The sequence below is a fragment of the Anas platyrhynchos genome, chromosome 13, assembly GCF_047663525.1.
Source record: "Anas platyrhynchos isolate ZD024472 breed Pekin duck chromosome 13, IASCAAS_PekinDuck_T2T, whole genome shotgun sequence".
NCBI lineage: Eukaryota > Metazoa > Chordata > Aves > Anseriformes > Anatidae > Anas > Anas platyrhynchos.
This window is the reverse complement of record NC_092599.1, coordinates 5,430,609-5,455,834: the sequence shown is the minus strand read 5'-3', so window position 1 is coordinate 5,455,834 and position 25,226 is coordinate 5,430,609. Positions and strand designations below refer to the sequence as shown.

General features: G+C 41.9%; 2 protein-coding genes across 7 annotated transcripts; one reads left to right on the top strand and one right to left on the bottom strand.

Moving 5' to 3' along the window:
• Nucleotides 1-180: 180 nt before the first annotated feature.
• Nucleotides 181-14,078, bottom strand: UBA3 (ubiquitin like modifier activating enzyme 3). 6 transcript variants are annotated; one of them, XM_038186079.2, is made up of 18 exons: nt 13,931-14,078; nt 13,750-13,791; nt 10,907-11,027; nt 9,899-9,979; nt 7,855-7,937; nt 7,231-7,311; nt 6,552-6,595; nt 6,190-6,254; nt 5,336-5,491; nt 5,106-5,208; nt 4,656-4,769; nt 3,166-3,219; nt 2,662-2,698; nt 2,500-2,581; nt 1,775-1,875; nt 1,592-1,655; nt 1,436-1,490; nt 181-965 (listed from the first exon to the last, which is right to left on the bottom strand). In XM_038186079.2, exons 1-18 carry the CDS (start codon nt 13,990-13,992, stop codon nt 877-879), a joined length of 1,434 nt encoding a protein of 477 aa, XP_038042007.1. In that variant the 5' UTR covers nt 13,993-14,078; the 3' UTR covers nt 181-876. The 6 variants fall into 6 exon arrangements, with proteins under 6 accessions (XP_038042007.1, XP_027323630.1, XP_027323631.1 ...); XM_027467829.3 differs by having other exon boundaries at nt 13,920-13,990; XM_027467830.3 differs by having other exon boundaries at nt 13,941-13,964.
• Nucleotides 14,079-14,653: 575 nt separating this feature from the next.
• On the top strand, nt 14,654-24,828 carry ARL6IP5 (ARF like GTPase 6 interacting protein 5). Its single transcript, XM_027467833.3, has 3 exons — nt 14,654-14,928; nt 22,533-22,750; nt 23,085-24,828. Exons 1-3 carry the CDS (start codon nt 14,753-14,755, stop codon nt 23,255-23,257), a joined length of 567 nt encoding a protein of 188 aa, XP_027323634.1. The 5' UTR covers nt 14,654-14,752; the 3' UTR covers nt 23,258-24,828.
• Nucleotides 24,829-25,226: the final 398 nt, after the last annotated feature.

The following is a 25,226-nucleotide window of genomic DNA, read 5'->3' as shown; positions in this document are numbered from 1 at the left end:
GCTGCGAGCTGGAGAGGTTAAACACAGTTCACGTGCCCCAAATAAAGTGAGAAAATTTCTGTTGAGGAAGCTGGCACCTCATAGAAAGATCTGACTAAAGCAGCCACAAGATGCAGGAGGTTATTCAGCAAAGCCTACAACCACTCTTCAATGCCCACTGATAAACCACAAACTAAGGAGTCTTTTTTTATTATTATTTTATTAATAAATACCTTAACAGCACCAATGATACTTGAACATAAGTCTGCAACACTGTATGCAGCAGCTGTTTTGTGACTGCAAATGCTCATATCGTATTTTCCTGTACAGTTGTTCGTTTCATCCTTCTGAGTTTCCTTGCAAACAAAGTGAGCTCTTCCATACTTAATAACTTACATACAATTGATCAGATCAATATCAAATAAGAGGAAACTGCCCATGTTAATCTATTGCTCTTTCTTGCTTTTAAGGTGACTCGGCAAGCATACAGGAGTGCTATGATTTAAATCCAGATTGCTATGGTTCCTTTCAGAAGGTCTCATTGCATGTCTGTATACGCATACACATCCAAATTTAAAATGACAAGACTTTTGGCCACCCTAAAACTTCCATGTGTCTGATAGTATTATTAACATTTTGACAACAAAAACTGAAAAAAAGTGTATTCCTATACATCAGTGTTCTGTACACCAGTACGTATTTGTACAATATAATCCACCAAATATTGGCTTCTACATACAATTCCAAAATACGGTGATTCATTCGCATTACCTAACCTTCCATGATGCTAGTACTAACTTGAACATTTCTGGTTAATTTAACATCCACAGAGTACATTTGTTTTACAAAGTGGGTACAGATTTTTCTTGCTGTATAAGCATTGTACTTATTTGTAAATTAAGTGATAAAGTGGAGTTTGAACAATATAGTCTGTGGTGTAGTCACATCAGCAACTGCAAGTTCCTGGCCATCCACAAGCCCCAATTCTGAAAGAAGAAAGAAAAGTTTACATCCAGCAAATCCACATGTTTAGGAAAAAAAAAAGTTATGAACGCCATTTACACAAACTATAAATATGATGAAATAAAGCTGCAAACAGCGCACTAGCTAAACTAACGGTCATCTAACTCAGCTGAGAAACTAACAGACTGCCCCAAGAATTATATAAACCACTACTGAAGTACCTTTGATCTACCTAAATTATCGGCTTGTTTTGTTACCAAGTTTTTTCTTCACCAGATGATAACTTTTCACACTTCACGTTTAAGCAATTTGAAAATTCATTCCAGAACAACCCAAGAAAGGCATACTGCATGTGAAAAGGGTAATGAAGCACATTCTGCTGTATAGTGCAAAACAAAGCTACACATGCCATACATACAGAGGGGTGACACTGAATGACCATCTTTCTATTTAGAAGAGTATGTGCAATCTCCATGTGAAAACTGCACGTTACCTTTTAGTGTTTTGGAAAGATTTGGCCTTGTTCGTTCTTCAATTGAAGCTACCGTCTGCAACAACAAAATAAAGTCAAAACATTCCCTTTTAAACTCTGACAAGTAAATTTAAACAAAATAAGATTATTAAGCAAAATTAAACACGTTCAGATTACCTGTAAATAAAGTGTTTTATTCCTCCCATAGATGGTTGCTGTGATTGCAGGAGATTTCATTTGCCTATATATATAAAACATTTAAAAAAAGGACAATTAGATAAAAACGCAAGTAGAAAATACATCTTTGAAACTATAAAGTACCTAAAAACATCAAGTAAGTCAGAATAGTTGCACACTTACAATGAAGCATTATTTGTCAAGTAATCCAAGATCTCCTGTAATTTCGCTGATGGAGAAATCTCAATGTTTTGGGGAAGTTGGCTGCAGGCCGGACAGTTCTCCTACAACAAAGCAGCACAGGAGACCAGGTTATGTCTTTCAAAACAATTGTCGTAACCTTTTTTTTTTTTGAGAAGATTTGCTTCCAAATGTTCTTAAGATTTTGTTTTACGCTGTAAACTGTGTTTACTGTATAACAGGTGAAATCTTCACAATTCACTTTCAAGTCAAACTACTGTTTTCCTCCACAGGTAGCATAACCATTCAGAACCCAGGGTTGCACCAGCACGCACCACAGAAGTAGCTGTCTGGAGAACGTGCCTATATCAGAAGCTACTTTTCCAAATATTAAGAATTTTGGGCTAAATGGGCAAAAATTAAATATGCCACTATGCATACTATGCAATAGTTTTTGCTAAACTGATTTGTAGAAAAAAACATTTCACTGTCAGTATGTCAAACAACACATCTGTTGATCTAGAATTAAATAGTCCTGCTGTCCTACTCTATGTGGACAAACCACCACCCCAAAACTACATAAGTTTAAAAAAAAACAAATCCTACGTGCTAAAAGTAATACTCTGAAAGAGAACCAGACTAGTAACGTTGTAATTTCTGCTTTTAAAACTTCAGAAACTTCAATAAAAATCAAGAAAATAACCCTGTAAGCCTTTAATAACACTAACCTTTCTTTCAGCTTCAAATGTGTAAGTGTATAATCCATCCACATCATTGAACACCAAGTAATTGTTAAGAGGAATGTACGCACTATAATGGCAAACACATTTAGTGTTAATATATGTCCTTATCTTGGAAATCATGCACATTATTAATAAGAAATAAGGTACCTTGTGGCTATTTTAAAAACTTCAGTGGCACAAACAGCTGTAATGACAAAAAAGAACAAAAAACAATTCCTTTGCTTTCTAGCTCCATCTCAGAACACACAGATATTAAGTGTGCAAAATTGTATCAAAGTGACCAAAAAAAAAAAACAACAGGAAAAATTAAACACCTAAAGGTACCTAGAAGTAGTTCATCATAGATTTGGCACTAATCTAAAACCATGTTAAGCTTATATATCGTGTTTTGCAGTTATTGTTTTCCCCACTCTCATATGCTTTTGCTCACTCCCCATCATACATGAGTTTTACATTCATAGAGAGTCACACGCAGTTTCTCCACAGGAAAAAAAAAACAAAAAAAAACTGTAAGAATAAATTTAACCCATTTAAAAATTAATATTGTCCTCCTCAAATTCTCTATTCCAAATTGATACCTCACAAAAATCCAAAGTCAATGAAGCAGAGGTGAAATGAGTAAGAAATAATATCCCGTTTCCTTCAACATACCTGCAATTACTGCATTTGTAGAAGCTACTGCTGGAATAATTCGTTTAACAACCCCTGTAAAAACAAAACATACATCTTACTCTTTTCCAAAAAAACATACTGAAACATTATTTTTAGCTAGAATAATTATAGAAGGTAACCAGAGGTACTTTAAGCACTTTCTAGAATTTCTGTAATAATAAGGTATAGTGGCTCGCTGCTCAAGTACATTGGCATTTTTGTATTTTAGGAATGGATAAAACATGTTGAAGAAAAGAAGGTATCACACAAAGAGAACTAGTGAACACATTCTAAACATTTAAATTATTTTTAATATTAATTTAAAATTCAGTTCTATTATAATTAGTTGGGGAAATAAATAAAGGAAAGAAACTTGGTTTTGGTATTCCTTGTGCAAGTAGAGGCTTGCCAAACTGTATCAGCACTTTCATCCAAGTCTTCTTACTGAGCACATCCAGTCAAACAGTACAGAACACAGACCGATAGAAAGCAAGCTTTCCTATGCATACAAGCTGATACATCTGAAACAGAAGTTCACTTTTTTTCAGGATGGCCAAGAAGACAACAAATTCCTAAGAAGTTTGAAGTTCTTTTGGCTTCTCAGTTTAGACTTACTATGTCCCTTCATACCTGAGAAAACATACGTAAAAACTTCAATCTTTGCCTTCTTTCTGCTCTGTACTTTATACTGAAGCTATTTTCAAATGCTGAAAGCTGTGCAGCTATTCCCATGTATGTAATTATATTTCAGAACGGGGGTTCACACTTATCTTTGCCAAAAACCTACTACTTAATAAACCAATATAAGCTACTGCAAGAAAAAGTATCTGCAATACAGTAGGTGGAATCTGAGAAAGATACTCAAGGAGTCAGTTCACCCTTCTAGGACAGAAGGGCATGCTGAGGTTCAAGTGTGGCACTTTGAGCCCAGCATTTCAAATCCATTCTCTGTACTAACCGTCAACAAAGATATACAAGTTACTACAAATTCTGGAGATCCTGTATGAGATTCTCCACTTTTCTATTTAGTTAAGAAGCTGATTACATGAGCTGCAGCCTTCTGCACTTGCATGTGAACAGAGGCATACACATCATTAAAGAACAGATGACACAGTTTTAAGCAGCATAAACTGTTGCTAAAAGAGGCAATCACGTTCTTTTGTTCCTACTTTTTGACACAGCAGAAGTGGTCACAGTGTAATGCAAACCATGGAGCTGCTCCAGGTTAAAAATAAAATGGCAAAAAGAATGTTCAGTTTTGTCCCAGATAAGTTCCTCTGATTCATCATGAATACCTAAACATCTGATTCATCATAAAATATTTGTGCTGGCACAGGAAACATGCTGCTTATTTTTGTTTTAAGACGGTAAGGGAAATGAGAACTATTTCTTTCCCATCAGAGCTGCCAGCTTAGTCACAATAAACACAGAGAATGCCAATCCAGGCTAATTGCAACCACCACGAACTCAACAAAATGCCATACACTTACCTTGGGTGAGTCTGTAGGTAACACCTTTAATATTAAATTGTGATGCTCTTTCTAAAGACTTCTGGTAAATCCACTGTATATGTTCAGGGTCATCTCCATCCAAAGCAACACCTTCTACAGTAATTTACAAACCAGTTACAGTTGTAAGACCTCTTCAGAAATACAGCATTATTTTGACCTAAAAACATTCTCTTTATTTGTGGAAAAATCAGTACCTCACTTAAATATTAAAACCTTACACTTTGAAACTTTAAATATCAAAATATAGTTTCTAAAAGTATCAGTTCTAACATTTTATATCTTTCACCATCTCAGAGGAGGCTCAGTTTCAATAGGACAAAAGCGTCACATATGATTAGAAGGTTGGATTGTAGGTGTGTACGCCTAGCTCAAAACAAATTAGTTATAATGATAAATATTACTTTAGCACCGATGCAATGTAATAATTACCTCCAAAAGGTTGCTCCTTTGGCCACTGCAATATCCTGACATACTCAATACAATGCTCTGGTAGTCTGGGCATAGATGCAATAGTACACATGGGGAAATTGACCTGAGTGGTTGGGGACAAGGAGAAAGACAGGAAAAAGGATTGAATACATTATGTATAGTGCTGGGAAAAGAAACAAGCAAGCCAGAAAGAGGAATATAAACAAAATGGAAACATCAATGGAAATTACCTGTGGTGGATAAAGTTCAAGTGTGCATTCAACACACGCTGTCATACCAGGAATAATCACACGAGCATTTCCTTTGAAACCTTCTGTCCCTCCGTCTATTAAAGGTATGATGGAACTTGGATCCAGTACACCATTTTCATAATGTAAAAATGACATCTAACAAATAAAAGTGTTTGTTTTTACAAGCTGTTGGAAAAAAAATCCTAAAGATCTTATTCTTAATGGTTTACTATAAAACTGAATAGTTAAAGTACTGGCTATTTTAAGGGTCCACAGCTTATAAAACACTGCTTATTAGTCAGTGTACAAGACTATCTACCATCTTCAACCCCCCCACACACACACAATAAATGCTCTTACTTCCATATAGCAAACCATAATTATTTTTTTAAACAAATTCTCAATGATGAAAGAACTTAGTTCAATCACCAGTCTTCTATTACTTTGTAGCAGCGGGGCTCCAAAAGACAACATTTACAAGTTTCAGAAATGCAAGTACTGCTTAGCTAAGGAACAAAACATTCACAATGAGAGCATTCAGAGAAGCTGTGGAACTTGCATTCTTATGACTTTCAAAACCTGACTGACTGCACAGGACACCAAGCAACATACCCTAACTTTGAAATTACCACTGCAGGGCACTGCACAAACATTGACTAACACTCCTCAAGAAAAAGGCACATGAGAGAGCATGCACCCGATCCTTTTCACAATAACGATAAAGTAGAAATAGGTACAGAAGGCCGTGAGTTTCAACAGCCCTTATTTCATTTTAATGCACAAAGCTGATCAATTTTAGTAATATATACTCAAGCAATAACCAGGCTTTAATTTAAAAAGATTGAATACTTTACCAGCATGCCATTTATCCATCTTCTTGCAATTATAGAGTCCAGCCCACAAACAATAATATGAAACTCTGGGGGGGGTGGGGGAGGAGAGAAAAGTGTTATTTGAATATACTAATGCATACTTCTTAAAACAACCACTGTATTCTGTCCATAACTTTTCCATAAGAACTGACCATATAGTTCAACCATCTGCCCTAGGTCACATATAAGACAGACACATTTAGGTTTTGTCTATTTGTTAACTCTGTCACCAGTATACATTTAGTACATTAGAGAAGGCTAAAATAATCAGCAATCTAGCTAGCAGGAAAAGCAGCAAGCAGCAATAACTGTAGCTGTTTGGAATACAACCAAATACCACTTACGTCGATAAAAGCTTTCATCCATGTCTTGAATCTTTTTAAAATATCTGAACGTAAGCACAATAAAGGAATATACATATAATACAGTTGAGTTTACTGTCTTCCATTTGCTAACCTAAAGCCAAAACATTATATAATTTATCACAATAATTTCACAAGAGGCTTTCTTTTAAAACTAAGTGATTGGAAGATTCAAAATTTCCCACAAGCTCTAGCAACTGGTATAACAAGTAAGGGACACAATGTCATAGTCATACATAGCAGAAAGCTCAGCAGGCAAAACCGTTTAGCAATAGAAAGGCTCTCACAGAGGACAGAGGCTCTCAGAGTTCTCTATGAGCAGTGCTGCTCTATGTGTATAAATTAATGTCTTACCAGTACATGCTCAAAGTTCTGGTGAATAAACTTGTAATTCTAACATTCCCATGAAAATTAGAATATGCAATTTGAATAAAAAGACTCAGTGGAAAAACACAAGATAGTTTCTTAAAACTTAGGCTTGATTTTTCATGCATATTTTCTCTATGCTAATGCCCCTCTACGAATTCACAACCATCAGCAGAATGTATGTGTTCTTTATTGTATGGAAAAAGAGGACTGCAGCAAAATATTTTGGATACTCTTACCACCTACAGAGTTTTCTAGGTTTTTTGAAGGCTATTACTTCACCATAAAAGGATACGGTACAACAGCACAGTTGGGGATGCGACTGTTCAGGAATTCTGCTGCAACTTCTGCTTTTGGTCGCCCAACATCCTTTGGTCTGGAAAAAAAGCGAAGTAATTTCAAATGCACCACTCTAATAACATTCAATCTTTTGAGGGTCTATGTCTTACAGATACCGAATTAAGTGACTAATTATTACTATAAGACTATTTACTGATATGGATTTACAGGACTATTAAGGCATTCCTGTAAAACATCTGATGTGAGAGCCCCAGAGTTATCTAAGTCCAGGAAAAAAAAAAAAAGTTTTTCAATTTGCTTGGACGAAAAGGGTACTACAGAAATTGGTATCTCAATCCACATGCAATATACTTTGGTGTCACTTACTCCCTTTGTCATTAACTGTATCTGAATGGTAAGGAAGGTATGTTAATTTTCTTCACAACGAAACTGACACCACAGTTCTCAAAAAAAGAAGGAAACACACAATGTTTAGTTAATTGCAAGTACTATTGCAATGTGGAAGTTCAGAAAGCTTCAATGACATTTTGTTCAAACAAAATAACAAGCATATTTATATATAATGTTTAAGTACTTAAAAAACAAAACAAAAAAGTTAAATCATGAAAAAATCACTTACCGAAACAGAAACTGTCGATTAAGATTAGAAACATCTATAGTGTCCATGTCAATAACATGGATCTGTCTGAAACCAGACAGTGCCTGTGAAAAGAGAGTCAACTTTACTTAAGAGGAAGCAAAATGCTTACAGTGCTCCAAGATTCATTCCAAATGGCAAAGAGGCAACCTTTGAAGGAACAAACATATCAGTTCTTTGTTCCTTGTGCAGACAGGTGCATTGGCTTTCTTTGTGACAATGCTGGGTTGCTAATGCTGATATTTAGACAGGTGGAATTAGTAACATTTCAACAGTCAAAGATAATGTTCTACTGAATGTAATATTGTTTTACCCTACCTTATCATAACATACTTCCATCAATGGTAGGTTCATCTATAAGGGGAATTTGCAACATTCCCTCGCAACTGGAGTAAATCCAGTGTATATCAGAAAAAAAAAAAAAAAGTAGAATCTGAGGAAATACACTTAAAATCTTTTTGAAAGATGGGAACTGAGCATGCAGCAGATTTATGAAATCCCACAAATCCTTCCTCTCAATGAGTTATCAAGAGATTTAGTTTGTTATGTCCCAATAAACACAATACACTAGCCCAAAGCACAATTTAAATTCACCAGCACTAAATTTTCAAATAAAGAAAACTGCCTTGGAGTTGTCACAGTCTCTTCAAGTTAACACCTTGCTTATGCAGAGCAGTAACAGAGCAGTAACCAGAACAAGATTATTCCCAAGTGCTAGAAGTCCCAAATCCCTACATTAATTGATTGGAACGCCTGATGAGGCTGTTGATTTATCAACCACCTCAAGCTTGGAGATAATCTGCGGAATGGTAAAATACCAGTACACAAATTCTGTAGCAAAGTGTACTAACATAAAAGTGCTGGTATAGACTAAAGAAAAACCGCATTCCATATTAAATTATTATATCAATACACACATTTTCCATGGAATCCATAAGGACAGTAATTATTATGGAATAGGAGCACAGAAAGGTACAGTATTAGGCTAAACTGCTGAACTCAAACAGGATGGTACAGTGATACACTATGATAAGTGAGCTTCTAAGGATAAAAACCACAGTAATAGGAAAATCAAACTCATGCATTTATTGGGTAAACATCTGACACCACACAATCTCGTAGCTGCATTTTAAATACTTGAAAATTGATTCATAGAGCACATAGTGAGAGTATCCATTATAAGCCAATGCTGTACCAAGTAAGCTATAGTACCTCTGTAGTGTATTTTCCCTGGTCTTATATTTCTATTTCTCCTTAGCAATTTCCATAATTTCCATACAGGACAGTGCATGTTGGTCTGATGCAATAAAGCTTTCATTACACAGACTGGATTCAGCAATAGAGATGCAGCTCTGGAGACAAGCTCAGGCTTATTGATCTTGAGGAACTGGAAAACCTGAGCACCAGTACTCAGCCACGCCAGATAGGTTCCAACGGCATGAAGGTCACCACAGACAGAGCAAGACTGGCTCTACAAGTTTCACTTTGAAAGAACATAATTCCAGCAATTCCAACCTCACTCTGAATTCATTCAAACATGTAAAGAGAACTGAAAATATATTGAGCTTTGACTACTAATACTACACTTCTTGCTAGCTCACTACATCATTTTAAAATATTATCTCGCATCTGAAAAGATACGTTTTAGTTACTGTATTCCAAACAACACGTCTTTTATATCCTTAAGATATGATTTGTTCTTAGTATAGTTAATTTCCCTTGATCTCATGAGGGAAAATTCCCAAAATTAGGCCTAATCTAAGGCTGCAAGTAAACCTTTGTCTATGCTTCGTAAACAGCACCATGCTGCTCCTCATGACAAGCTTTTAGATAACTAAAAAAAAAAAAAAGGCCTATATTAGATTACAATCTTTCAAGCTCACTAGCAAAGTATTTGTCTCTGTAGTTGTGTATTTTATACCTATTTTGTTATATACAATTAAAATGTCATATTAGCAAAAAAGAAGGATAACTTCCTCAAGGAAAAAAGATTTTAATAAATAGAGGATGAAAACTGAGTAATTACCAGGTTTTTCAGGAGTTCGCATCCTAATCCTCCTGCTCCAATAACTAGTACTTTACATGTGCTTAACAAAAATTCAAGACCCTGTGGAAAATATAAAACAAAAGAAATTAATAGACTAAATAGGGAAAAGTATGATTTGACCTTTGTTTCATAAGTAGTACAACTGCGTTATCAAATATTTTCAGTGCTTAGTAAGCTTCACATAAAACAACTTGGATCAATAAAACACTTGGTGCTTGCAGGAGTAATTACATAGTGGACTTTAATCGGTTGTTGTGTTCATGTGATTCCTACATCCCAATTTACAGAAAAGCCAGCCCATTTTGATGTCCATATTCTCCTTGTATTAATTTGGTCATAAAAATGCAAGATCCACCTTTATTATTATTATTCAGTTTAAGCGCAAGGTTCAGTTTAAGGTTTTTCCTACAAAACGTTTGCTTACATATAATAAAAATAAATGTAAACAGACAGAAAACATTGCTGGCCAAGAATCAAGAGTTTTAACTAGATAACTGGTTTCTGTGAGCTGTTCAACTAGACCCTAAACTCGAACTAGTAACTAATGGAACATTAATATTACATTCACCTGCAAGCTCTTTCCCAATATTATTATTCTTTCCCAATTCTGCATGTATTCATACTAAGCCTAATTCCTTCTTTAAATATAATAAATGATTTACTGCATCTAATTATTTAAAAACAGAGACAAATGATGTTATTTTTCACATGGAACTCCAAGACAGCGTAACTCTTATGTTGTGCTATATATTATATGTATTTCTATGTATGACAGCAAGCTTGTAGTTGACAGTGTAAAATTTAGAAATGAAAGCCTATGAAAAGAATACGATACATTCTTTTAGAATCATACTGTTCTACTGATTCAAATACATGGTCTTCATGCAATTTTAGTATTTGTACACTGCTGGTGGTCAGTTAACGAAGCTGTTTACATTAGTTGCCAACACAAACTACAGATTTTTATTTAAAGTAAGTGTTTCTCACTTGAGTGCTTGGCTCGAAATCAGGATGTGTGAATGGTCCAGATCGCTCGAGGAACTTCTTTACATGGTTCCAGCGACCTTCCCAGTCTCCAGAGTCCCCACACCCACTATCAACAGCCATTCTGCACAGAACATAGTAAATTCAGTTGCAAAATCGTAGAGAAAAAGCCACACCTCTAAATGCACTTTTTTTCTTTGTATACGTTAAAAATACCTAAAATACTGACCATTCATGCAAATGTATCCGCATATCCATGTTCATCATATATGCATGGAATTTATGCGCATGGACACTTGCATGAGTGGGTTTTATTTGTGGAACTAGAAGGCAATAATATAAACGTGTAGAGAAAAAAAAAAAAAAAAAAAAACAGGCAGGCATTTCAATAAATCCCCGATTTAGCTGTTACTAGTAAAAGTTGACCTGAAGTGAGAAAAAAAAAAGGTGTACACTTCATGCCTTTATTTCCCCTGAGTTAACGAGGACACAAAAAAGGTTGTCCCTTTAGGTTTTGAGGGTGTTGTTTTTTCATCAGAGTCAAGTCTCATATTCTTTTATTTTTGAAATTTTTTAAGAAAGTTCACAAATCGTGAATTTATCAGTATGTTACTGCAACTGTGAGGCACTGAATAAGTAACAGTAACAAGGCGCAACATTGTCTCCACTGAGCCTCCATAGTAGTATAATTAAACTACTGTTAAAAGAGTATGAATCTTGAATGATCTTCACCCTCAATTAGTACTACAGAATTTATAACAGCCCAATTTTCCAGCCACCTCCTTGTTTATAGTGACAATAGGACTTGAAAAAAAGTAAGTTTGCAGTTATTGTCTTCTTAATTATAGAGCCAGAATTTCACATGAAACACTCCATCACCCTTTTTCCCCTTTGCAGGTCACTTTTAATAGTACATAACTATAAAATTAAACTTTTAAAAAGACTTACTGAATAGTTCAAAATCAGCTCGCTTAAGTAATTTTCTAATGTAAGATCGCCTCCACTAAACAAACCTTTCTGTAGCACAGCACACTTCCCTTTTTTTAGCACAAGCTCCACTCATGAATCGTTCATGAATATGAATATGTTCTGTGTTAATACAAAACTAAGCTTGTTATACAGAGCTTTGAAAATCTTAACTAGGAAAGGTCGTGTCATCATTGATAAGAACCGTTATTTGCTATGAAAAAATACGAAGAATGCTTGTATCAATAATGGTTGTAGAGTAATGTTTAGGATTAATTACTTCCTTGTATCTCATCTCAAAATAAAAAGAAAATGTAGTGACATCATCTAGAAAGTGAAACCCTTGGTCCTCACAGAATTCAGAAGATGGACAAAACAGTATGTCTGTAGCAACTTTACCTTGCAGGTTTACATTTTGCAAAAGAGTCCCAATAACAAGGAAAAACTTCACTGAAGTGTAAGAATAAATACAACATAATCTGCCTATATTTTGGTTGCTAACTGAACTCATTTTGGTTTAACTTTTGGCTTTACATAAGTTAACTTACTGAATTAACAGTTAAATAAGTACTTTAAAAAAGTGATTTCATAGAGGACCTTTTGACATCTGACTTTCTACCTCCTCCAGTTTTCACAACTTACATCGAAAATAGTTTTAGGAAGCTGTGAATAAATGTAACACTTCTGCACTGAACCCTGGACTCATCTATTTTACACCAGCTTTCAGGATATGCACTAAACAATCACTTCTGCAAATAATACAGCATCAATGCAAAACACAGTAATTCCTTCTGTGGATTATATTGGTTTTGGTTTGTTCCAGAAACAATGCTTAGTGACACTATGGATTTTTTTTAAATCATTTAAGCAGCTGTACTTCTTTTCTGTTCAGACATGTATTTTCCTTTCCAGTGATATACCAGTCAGAAGGAGTTTCACTTTTGTGAATACACTAGTCTGATTTTTTACAGGGTTGGACATCGTGGAGATCTGAAAAACACTGCTGACACAACCCGAAATTTTGTTTAACTTCTGAGACTGATTTTTTTAAGGGTTTGTGTGTCATTACTGCACAACCAAGTATTGGCATTGTTAGATTTTAACCCAGTCCTTATCCATTTCACTGAATAATTTTAAATCTTAAGGTGTCAGAGCACACAGTCCTTAGGCTGCTTTAGGCCCAGCCTTTTTCCTGCCACCTTCACACACCCCATGCTTTTTTGGGGGGCTTGGCATGCACCCCCCAGCCCAACATGCCCAGGGCTGGCTGTGACCCTGGCACCACCACACGCATGCAGGGCCTGCGGGGCCGCCACTGGGGTCAGCTCTGCGACCTGTGGGAAGAGGGCCACAGGGAGACAGAAGGGAAGGGTTATGGGGTGGCAGCAGACGAGGTTAAAGATTTCTGCACATCAGCTTCCCGAGGCTGTTAAGAAGGACGCGTGGGATTTGAGGCTTTTTAAGAAGCAGAGGCAGGGAGAGGCGGGGGTGGGGGTTCCGCAGCCTGAATTTTTTTCACTCGCGGCCAAACTCCAGCCCGCTGCTCCTAGCCTAGCGGCCCTCCCCGGCCAGCAGCGCAGCTCCCCGGCTCCTGCCCCCAAGCCCCGCAGCCCCCCAGCCTGCCCCCATGCCAAGCTGCGGGCCCCCAGCCCCCCGGTGCGGGTGAGCCCCTGGGTCCCCTCCCGGGACCTTCCCTCTCCCCAGGCCTCGCCGTTCGAGCGCCCTGTCCCTTCCCCTGCCCCTACAGCCTGTCCTAAGACCCCTTTGCAGCTCCCCTCGCCCTCCCCTGCCGGCCGCCCCTCAGCAAGCGCTGCCTGCCCCTGTCCCTGTCCCTGTCCCTGCCCCTGCCCCGGGCCGGGCGCCCGCAGCCCCGCACTAACCCATCGGCCAGCAGCTCCTCTAGCCTCCTTCTTTTCTTCTCCCTAAAAGAGAGAGAATAAAAGAAGGGTCAGTATCGCGCTACACGCACCGGGGAGGAGGGAGAGGGGACCCCCAGGGCCCGCCCGTCCCCGGGAGGCGCGGGGAAGGGGGCGGCCGAGCGCGCACATACAGGGCACTTACGGTTCCTCACCATCCGCCATATTTCCCTCTCCTTCCCACACTGCCCCGCGCCCCGCCGCCATGGCGCCGCCCCGCCACAGCGGGACGCGGGGCTGAGGGGGGGACACACAGGGAGGTAGCCGCGGTTGTGTCCCTGCCGGGCGGCTCCCCGCTGATATGGTTTAAAGGATTTTTTTGTCCTCTTCCTCAGGAGGCAGCCTGGTTGTGTGCTCAGTCCTCACGCGCCGTGCAGCCATCACCATGAGGGATGGCTCCGTAGTTCACGGATGGGGAGGGATGGAGCGGGGCTCACAGGGATGGCAGCTCTGGCCTCGGGGTCCTGAATCCAATTTCTGAAAAGACAAACGGTCTAAATGGAGATTTCAGAGGCTGTCACAGACCTCGGGTGTTACGGTCACACCTGGCTCATTGCTGGTCTCACATCTGGAGCAGGACTTCCCTGCCCAGCACACCCAGCGTCCTTCTACAGGCTGTAAAACCAAACATTTCCCTACAAATTAGTGCAGGCGCAATCACCACGGCTGCCGCCACCAGCAACCCCTCCGTGTGTGTGATTCAGGGCACAACCACAGCGTTTCACCTCACAAACAAAGAACCCAGCGCACAGCAGGGGCGGGCAGCGCCCTGACAGCCGCACTCCTCGAGGAGCCGCGGCTGAGGGGGCTCCTCCCCGGGCCTCGCTGCCTCCTCCCCGGCTCCTTCCCGAACCGGGGCCGGGCAGAACCGGGCGGTGCGGGGCCGGCCGAGCTCCCCCCGTGGTCCCGGAGCCGCCCCGGGGCGGTGCCGCGGCTCCCTCAGGCCTGCGCGGCGGCGGCGGCGGCCATGGAGGTGCAGGTGGCGCCGCTGCGGGCTTGGGACGATTTCTTCCCCGGCTCGGACCGCTTCGCCCGGCCCGACTTCAAGGACATCTCGAAATGGAACAACCGCGTGGTCAGCAACCTGCTCTACTACCAGACCAACTACCTGATGGTGGCCGCCGCCGTCGTCGCCATCGTGGGGTCGGTGCCCGGGCGGGGACCGGGGGTCGGGGATGGGGGGACCGGGGGGGTCGCTGAGCCCCGGGACAGCCCCCACGGGCTGGGTGAGGCGCTGGGTTTGATTTGGGTTTGCGATTTATTTTTTTTTAACTCTTCCTGGGGCTGTGTAGCGGCTTGGGGAGCTCCTTTTTATTCCCCAATCCGCAGGCGGCTCAGCACCTCCTGCAGGAGCGCCCGGCTGCTTGTGGGGTGGCGGGGAGCAGCTGTGGGGTGACGGGGAGCAGCCCTGGTGGTGCTGGATGTCAGTGGGGCCTCCGCAGTGACCAGCACTGCCTGGCTAAGCCTGCCCAGCGCCGCTGTAGAGATAAACTTGGCTTTGAATTAACAAGAAAAAAAACGGATGAATTCTGCTTCCCGTATAGTTTTAAGCTCATGTCCAGCAGGCAGAACAGCCACTCTTATTTCTGAGCTAGTGCATAAAAAAAAACCCTGATAAAGATAATAAAGATAAGCAGGATGCCCGTATGTTTCATTTTGGGGCGAGACTGAGACCTTCAAGGCAGGACCCTGTTCGTGTCAGCATCCCTACGGGGAGTTGGGAAATAACCTCCTAATCACCCCCTGAGTATAGGCCTGTGACTGCTGGTATTGCTTCGAGACCAGAAAGCTCTTCATCACGAGTTGCAGCAGTTGCAGCAGAGGCTGTGATGATTAAGCTTTTAATATAGAAACTGGAATACATTTCCAGCACTCCTCGACAAACAACGCTCAAATGCTTAAATTGGAGGGTTGCCTGGCCACTAGGCCGAAGTGGTTTTGGCAGAAGTATATCTTATCTTATATATTGCAGAGGCTTAAATTCCTCCCCTAAATCCCTTCTTGTTCTGCATCTGAAGCTCTTGACCCAGCATCTGAGTCAGTGAAAAGTCTCCAGGTTCCAGGGAGTGTGGGCCTGTGACAGGAGGGGCTGAGAACCCTACTTCTTTTTTTGTGTGTAACAGCTTGGCATAGTGCTGTAGACTTTCTTCTTAATTTCGGTGGTGATATGTTGCAGTCAACTCAGTGGATTATTAGACAAGGTAAAAAGAGCCTTGCAGACTCTTGCCCACCTCAGACTAATCTTCAGTGTTCATCTGCCCGTGTTTACCAGTGCAGTGCTGTGGCCAATTAGATAGATCAAAGGAGCTGTGGAAGGCAGGGGGACAACTCTTCTCCCCAAGAAAGTAGGGAAAAAAAACTGTAAATAGCTTCTTTATCCCTGGCCAGAGGGCTAGAACAGCAGCAAATTTACTCCATCTCCTAAATTCCTTTCTCCTTTTGCACTCTGATCCCTTCTTATCAGATCAAGGATGGTGATATATCTCCCACTTACTTCCTACCGGTTTGCTGGGGCTGGGGGAGGAGGATGAATGGAGCCGCACAAGGTAGAGATTAACACCAGAACTGCAATTTTAATATCTTCATATCGAGCAGTGACGTGCTGAGCTGAAATCTGTGGACAAGAAACACCTGGAATGATTTTTATTTTTTTTAATTGTGCATCTTAGAGCCTTTGGTATATGGCAAAACTGATTCTTCTGACACTGAAGTATAAGGACAGGAGACTAATTCTAACGGGAACAGGCTAACCCTTCAGTAAAGGAAAGCTACCTGTTCCTTTTTAATAAAAGATTTTTCACTTGGCGAGACTGTAGCTTTGGGAGAAAGGCAAAGAAAGTTCTCCTGATTAAATTTACATTGATGACTAAGCTGTGGCCTTGCACTTCATTCTGTAATGGGCAGGAATTCCTGAGCTTATCATGGCTTTTTAGGAACTCCAGGACTGTGCCTAGGGGCAGGATTACTGAAAGTGCTCATGCAGTGGTCTTTGTGATCACAACTGAACTTATCCCTGACCAACTCTACCTGTTTTTAAGCCATCTCATGGCACAGACAGGCAGGTGATACAATATTTTTGGCTGCTGTAGTAGCTTGGTAGCTGTGGTAATGCTGGACTGAGATGGAAGTTGTAGCCTAGGGCTTTTTTGATAGCACAAGTGCAGAGTTTATTGCCATGGCTTAATTTACAGCCTCCTGTACAACAACATTGACCTCTGCAACCTTTGGCTATCTCCATCTCTCTGCAAGGTATGGAATAACCTTACCATGAATGCAATGCAATCGTAATGATCTCTGCTGCATCATTGCCCTGCCTCTTCCCCTCCCTTTGCCTTCCGATGGCTACTGTTACATGTAAATGATGTTCTGTGCTTTGCAGCTAAATTTTGCTTTCAAGCCCCAGCAGAAAACTATTATTTCTGCTTATTCTAGGCAGAAACTATTAAATCTGTGAACAAGAAACCGAAAGTATTGAATGACTGCCACTCTATGCGTACAGGCTGGTGGCAGCAACAGTTCCTCTTCCCCTTACTCCTTGCCCTGCAAACTCCTCTGTGAGTCAATGCAGGCTAGCGTGCTCTTTTTTATTTCTTTCCTGGAACTCTGCTGCTGCTAAAAACCAAGATCATTGCTAAATCAAACTGTGTCCCTCCCCGAGTTGCATAGGACCTGGATGATGACTGCCCTTTTTGCTCTGAGCCAGGGCCCTGTTACTGTGAGAGCTGCACAGATATTTATTAAGAGCCGTGCCTCCCACAGCAGCCTGCAGCTCTCCCCCAAACAATCCTCCTGCCCAGTAAGTGCCATTTGTCCGGGCTTTCAGCTACTCTGACAAGGCTTCTCTGTCTTGCTGTTCAAACTAACTACTTAAATCAAGGTTGTTTCTTGTAGGCTTTTGTTGCCTCGTACTTACCATAAACTAGTGTCTAAGTGATAGTACTAAGAAGTGCAATGCATTTCAGAGTGCTACAACTAAGAGTCTTCATTGTCTTTTGGCATAATTCTTTCCCCACAGCTTGAAGTTCGATGGAGCTTTCCTTTGCCCACTTATCTCTACCGCATCTACTGGCCATCTGTACAACCCCTAGCAATGAATGAACGTGGGTGTTTTTTTTTTTTTAATTTCATTCCACCCCAGACCACAGCCTTAGCTGGCCTGGGGGTAATTCCCTCACCAGAGCAGCCTCCAGAGCAGCAGAGTGCTTAGTGTCTAATGCCTGATGAAAGATTAAGAACAGTGCACAACACACACAGCTCTAAAACATACGTTGCATAATACTACTACACAATTTCATAGAGATTGTGCAGAAAGGGCTCCACTCCTGTTCTGAAAGCAACATAAGCGAGAAGCAGTGAGTACAGAAGCATTGCTAAACCCGTGCCTGCTGCGGGCTCTCACCTGGCAGTGACCAGACGTGTTAGTGCCACGTCAGAGGACAGCACTCTGTTTGTCCTTGTAGGTGTTACCTCTCCTTGCAGCTATGTGACCTCACTGTAGCCCAAAATATGGGGAGAGGGGAAGGAAGCAGAACCTGCTGTCTCTTGTAGTGTCGTTTGAATGAGCACAAACGAGGAAGGAAGCAGATAACTGCGCTCACCTGTCCCTCGTGTGGAACATGGTGAGGCACGAGCCCTCCTAAAAGGGAATTTTCACATTTATGTGCTGTAGTGACCCAGCTGTGCTGCTCTGAGTAAAGAGACGTTGTTCTCAGTGATTGGAAGTGTCCAGCTCCGTGCCTTTGCTCAGACGTGCCTACTCACGTGCAGAAGAAGCAGATGTGCCAGCAACTGCTGAATAATCACCCTGAGACAGCCATCTGAGGGGGAGGTGACTCAAGGAAGGAGCTTGCTTGCTTTCTCTTTATGTGGCCTGCCCTACTTCTGGGCTCGTGCTGCAGTGCTCAGAGGATGAGTCTTACCCTCTTTTTTTGCTACACTGGAGCTGTAAATTTTCCAAGGAGGTGGTCAGCTCTGCTGCTATGGGGCTGTGCAGCAGCCTGCAGGTGTGAAGTAACCCAGCAAGACCAGATAATGTAAGTCACTGAAGGCAGAGCTTCTTGGACTTTCTGCAGCTCTGTGGGAATCCAACCTGCTTTGTGACAGATGTAGCACAGAGTCTAGAAATATGAATGCAATTTAAAAAAAAAAAAAAACACTCATCTTAATCTATTTTTTTTTTTGTTTTGTTGTTGCTCTGAGAAGTAGGTGTATAGTTACAGTACTTCCTCCCACACCATCGCAGCCCCAGCTGGTGGCACCTGTGCTGTCTCCTGATACCACTTGGACGAGCACGTGTCCCACGGCTGCACTTGGCACAGGGCAGCACCTGTGTCCCTGCCCCTGGGAGCAAACAGCAAGTTTCTTTTATTTATTCTTTTCTTTCCCCCCATCTTTGTACTTTGTATTGAGACAGATGTGGTGGCCTGCCTGGTCCCTGAAGGGCAAGAGGAACAGAACTTCAGGTACTTGGTGTTGCCTTGAGATGCTGCTGGTGGTAAATCTAGGTGACAGCTTTTCTTTGCTGGTTTGTCCTGGCGGTATCAGAGGCTGCAGCATCCTCCCAGGGCTGTATTTTGTCTACTGCAGAGAGCAGTACAGTAGAGCATCCCGTTAGGGTGCTCTGAGTTCTAGGCTGATTGCACCCCCAAATGTTCAGTCCTGCCATCTGACTCCTTTTAGGGCAATCAGAATGAGCTTTTTTTTTTTTTTTTCCCAAGCCCCAGAAGAGTTCATCTTCCCCAAGTCATCTGAGCAGCCCCAAATCAAGTTGCCACAACACTGACATGCTAACAGTTCCGTGCATTACATTTTCAAGTATTTGAGAGGCCCTATAAATCCCTCCTAAAGGGACTTATATTTAGAAAGTATCTTGTAACATGCTTTAAGGCTGGGCACTTACCTTGTCTCAGCAGCTTTGAAAGACTTCCAGCCTTCTTGCCTGGCCATGAATTTGGCATATCGTGTTCTGATCTGTGGATAAATCCGGCCAATATCCGTGCTGGTGCTTCAGCTCTAAGGTGACTTCCAGGGCTGTTAGGCAGTTTTCTTTTTCCCCGGATACATGTTCTAAAATAACGTGCCTGTGTTTTTTCCTTTTTAGTCTTAAGCTATTGTGGTAGTGAGAGGAGTGTGCCAGCAGCTCTGAGTGAAACGGGATAATGGGGGCCTGCCTCCTTGAAAAACGCTGTTTCTGGAGCAGAAGTGCCTATATCTGAATTTCTGGGAGAATTTTAGGTAGCGCTATGAATTATGCTGTGGGGGATTCAAGCAATAAAGGGGAGCTTGGTGTGTGACACCTTATCCAGCACTGTAATCAGCAGCATCCAACTCTGCGGACACATGGCTGAGAGTCTGAATACCAGTTTTTAGTGGCAACTGCTATCCCCATCTGTTTTCCTGTGGCTCTGAATGACTTCATTTGATACTTATGTTCCCTGTTTCCTTGTACGCATTGGAATGCAGCCCACTTGAGAAAACATGTAATTCAATTAACTTTCCCCAGGAAAATGGGATCTTTTGAATGTGATTTTGTTGGTGTTGTGTTTTTTTTTTTTTTCCTCACTTCCCTTACAGCCAGTCAGTAATACAGAACCTGTGTAATTCCAGAAAGAAGCATGAAACAGGGGAGTCTTTGGTCTTTTCCTTATAATGATGGAGGGTTTGCACTTCACCACCAGTTTCTGAAGTTGTAAAGAGAGCGAAGGGAAGGGTAGGGAAGACAAAGCTCCTCGAGCATTTACCAGACACCTGGTAGCATGGAGCCCTGCCTAGCCTTCTGCTCCTTCCAGCATTACCTTGTCAGAAGATTTTTTTGAGCAAAACAAATGGTTGCTGTGAGCCATCCGAGTAAGTTTGGCCATCTCTACTCTAAGCCAGTTGTGATGTGGAGGTGACTTCTGCTTTAAAAATCTGCTCTGGCCAGCAGCGTGTGCACAAACAGGGCACTGGTGTGGTCCTGGCGTGAGCCACCCTCCTTCTCTGGATACAAGGGAATGCAGATGAAACCAATTTCTTTCCAGAGCAGTACTGCTCACTTTTTCCAGTCTGGAAATTTAGGATTGGCAATTCAGAGCTAAATATAATCTGGCTGGCTGCAGAGAGTGACTCAGATGCAAGAAGCAGGTCTGCCCTATCACCGTTTCCAAAAAGCCGTGCTGGCTCTTCAGCATGAGTAGCAGAAGCAGGTGGGGAACTAGTCTGAATTTTAATCTCTTTCCATCCAGTTGTCCTGTCTCCTGTTGGCACAATTGACTTACAGAATTGTAGCCAGGCTGTGCTCTGAAGTAACTCCTGGGGGTTCTTCCTTCTCTGCGGAAACGCCCCCTGGCATGCAGGTAAGGTGTTGGCAGACCAGCGAGAGATTTCTTCTGCTTGTGCCGGATGTGAAGCACAGACCACAACCCAGAGCATCCTCCTCAGCAGCGGGGGGGAGCGGTGAGTCAGTGTGCCCATGAGCTTTGGGATAGGCAGACTGCAAAGAGTACAGGATAAAATCCTTCCTGCCCCTGGCTTTATGAGGACAGCACTGTGCTGCTGCCAGTTGTAGCAGCTCAGAGCGCCCAGGTGCTGTGCAGTCAGGTCTGTGCACGTGCAAGCGAGTAAATCAGAGTGCAGCTAAAATCACACAGCTTACTGCTAGAGAAGTGAAACATAGCAGAGCCTGGCTCTTATGCAAATACAGAAACATGCTGGGCAAAGTCACTGGTGAAAGCTGAGGACAAAGCAACCTCTGAATACTTGGGAAAGTGGTGTGAGCAGGTGATGGGCTCACCCTGGTCCAAAAAAGGGGCTTGCTGTTTATAGTCCAAAGCTGAGCCACTCAGTGCCTTGGCTTGCTTGGTAACTGGTAACAATAACACAACACAAACCTCAGCAGCAGCCCCTTTGCCAGGCCTGGCTCTTCTTAGCCCACGCTCTGGTTCTTCTGACTCTTCTGCATGTCTGCCTGGGATGGGGCTTCCATCCACTGTGCTGGTGGGGGTAAGCTCCTCTGGAGGTTCATAATATATGAAGGTTCGTACCCACTGGGGGAAACCTTCCCTCCCTGCCACCCACCCACACAACCCGTCTTCAGTTTAGTATGAACTTACCTCAGAATCTAACGTTTGCTTGGCAAGGGAATTAGTATAACCGTTTGTATCAATATTAGGGTATTTTCAAAGACCTGCTGTAGTTTGGCTATAACAAATACTTTGTCTTGAGAAAACGGGCAACCTAGGTGGCTGGGCAGAGAATGGCATTCATTCCCTTCTTGTCCTAGTGAATTGCCATTAGGTTACAGCCAGATACTAGTTTTGACATGAACACCACATGCAAATTTGGTACGTATTGAAGGCATAAAAAACAACCACGACAACAAAAGTAACCTCCTGTGCTCAGCATCCCCCTACCTTCCACCTTTTGTAAACCTGGGCAGGAGGTCAGCTGGTGGTGAGTGCCTCTAGTAACGAGCTGCTGCAGACACTCATTATCCTCAGCTATGCTCAGGAAGAGAACGCAAAGACCATCTACATATGCTAATTCATGGCTAAGGGTTGTTTGCTCATTTACACCTGTGCTATTAGCTTCTCTGTAAAAAAAAAAAAACAACAAAGGTTTTGCAAGACCAACTGGCTTCTTAATGCCTTACCTGCCCAGCAACAAAGTCAACAGCGAGCTGGATGTGTGCTCTGTGAGCACAAGTCCTGAAGGCTCTGAAACAGGATGCTTCAATCTTTTTTTTTTCCTTCCCTCTTTTTTTTTTTCAGATTCCTGAGTCCCCTGAACATGCTTATTGGCGGTACTGTGGTGGTCCTGGTGTTCATGGGGTTTGTGTGGGTGTCGCACAACAAGGACATACTCCGCAGGATGAAGAAGCAGTACCCAACCACGTTTGTAATAGTCATCATGCTGTCGAGCTACTTCTTGATCTCCTATCTGGGAGACGTCATGGTGTTCATGTTCGGGATCACTCTTCCTCTCCTCTGTAAGTAATTCTGCTGTTCTCTAAGCTGAGGGTGAGGGCTGAACTGAGCTTTCTCAAATAAGCCTGCAAAGTCTAAAGTGGCTTGTGGCTTTAAATCTCTTTATTTAAATTGTCCCCAACCAAAAAATCAGGGGTGGGAGGGAGGGGACACAAACCAGCACAAGCTATCTTCAGCATTATTATTATTAAATGGGTATTTGCAGTTACTTAAGCAGTAATTTAGACATCATATTCCAGTGATGTCATGGCTTTGGGGTGTGTCTTAAGATGGATGCTGCAAGAACTATGCTTTCATTGGACACAACCAATTAATAAGCACGTTTCTGTTATGCAGTGATGTTCGTCCATGCTTCTCTGAGGCTCCGGAACATAAAGAACAAGCTGGAGAACAAAATGGAAGGAATAGGTTTGAAGAAGACCCCGATGGGCATCATACTGGATGCCCTAGAACAGCAGGAGGATAGTATCAACAAACTGGCTGACTACATATCGAAAGCAAAGGAGTAAGCAACTGCAGCATGGTGATTTGCCTGTTGCAGGAGTGTAATTGCTATTTACTATTGTTCGAGCTTGCTTTCAGTTTGTGTACAAAACAAGAAATGCACATGTGGTACATACAGATTAATAATTGCAGGATACAGGTATTCCAAGGTATTCAGGGCTCCTCTAAGAATATAAGAAGAGTAACTTTTTTCTATTGTATAGCAAAATGTTTTGGTGTTTACAGAAATACATCCCAACTTAAACGTGTTTGCTCGTCTCTTCTTCTTGGGGGCTAGAAGGGGAAGAGATGGAAACCTCTGGAATGCAGCCTCTCAGACAAACTGTCTTGTAGCACGGTTGTTAGTAAGAGTAACACCCCTTTCATCCCAGTTCTACAAGGCGGCTGTCTAGCCAGTTTGGTTTGGGGTGTAGCACCTTCAGGCTGGCAGTGTTCAAGGTGAGCTGGAATCTATCAAACATACGTTTTCTTGCATCTAAACCCCTGACTGCAGGGGTCTGTACTGAGATCAGGCTGCTGGCTTAACTGGCAAGCAGGAAAAACTGTGCAATACGTGTAACCAATATGGGTTCCTGTCCTCACCTCACATTCCTCCTTTGGTAGCTGGGAAACAGTCAAAATAGATCTAAGCATGGAGAATAGATGTGGCACTGTGCCGCTCAGTTCCAGTAAAACACACCATTGTTTTTCCTGAAATCCTGATTCTGTTACCCCCTGAAACTGCTGTTCTCTGCAGGAGAGTCAGAACTTCCTCATGTAACACCTGAACTATGGCCAAGCATGGGAGGAAAAACGGTTGTGCATAAGCTAGACGAGCTAGGTTTCTACCCCTGCTGATGTTTTTAAACATTGCTACTTTAGGACTTACCTTGTTCTGCTTCATTCTGTATAGGCTGTTTTGTAGATGAAGGTGGATGTGTGTTTTTGTGCGTGGTTCTTTTTCTTCTTAACCAGAATGCAAAGATACAAGTAAAACATGCATCTCGCTCACTCTAGTCCTAACACTCTTCAAAGGAATAAACTGGATTTCAGGTTTACAAATACAAGCAATAAATGTCAGGATACAATTATTGAAGACCCATTCCAAATTCATCAAGATACTTGCCTGTAACAACTCCTTAAAGTGGTGTGTGGGATTCTTTTATATGTATTTTAATCAAACTGCCAGCTCTGATGGGATTGTCTTGCTAATAGGAGCTTACAGAATAAAATGGGGGAAAAGTTGTCCAGGTGACACTCCATTTCAAGTATTCTTGCATTTCTCTTTTTCTAATAAAGTAATTAAATAATCAAGCAAACATCCTTGAAGTTGAAGCTTTTATGTAACTTACCATGCTGTTTTCATAGTGAGCTGTGTAGAAATCTGAACATGTCATTCCATATAAGTGTTAAAGTGATCAGTATTTATTGAAAATAATTCCAGCTGAAGAGTCAATGGCCTGTTCCTCACTTGTAGAGCATGGTCTTTGTTTTTGAAAACTGTTTCCACACTTAAAGGTAGTAGCCTATGACTTCATCATTACTGTAGAATTTTAAAAACTGCACACTTACGAAGAAAAATAAACTCTAATGGTGACTGCTGAGTGCATTTATTTCAGGTTGGGAAGCGTGACTCTGAACTTAGGCTCACGGTTGTTCCCACGGCTGGTGGCCTCCCCAGGGTGGTGGTGGGAGCTCTGGTGTCACCCTACAGCTGCACAAACTGGTGACGAACGGCTGGGTTTGATTGCTCTGCCTCAGTATTAATGTTGCTGAGGCACGAGGGAGCTGCGTGTGAACTGCAGCAACAGTGCAGCCCTGCTCATCCTTGCTAGGCTGCAGAAGTGAAATATGTAAGCACTTGTTTGCATTGCTTCAGTCTCTTATATAACTCTTCTTAATTGCAATTTTACGTTTCTCCTAATTATGTGGGAGGGATTTCTGCCTGCTTCTACAATTACTCGGAGCTGTGCCCTGAGTAGCACTGGGGAGGCA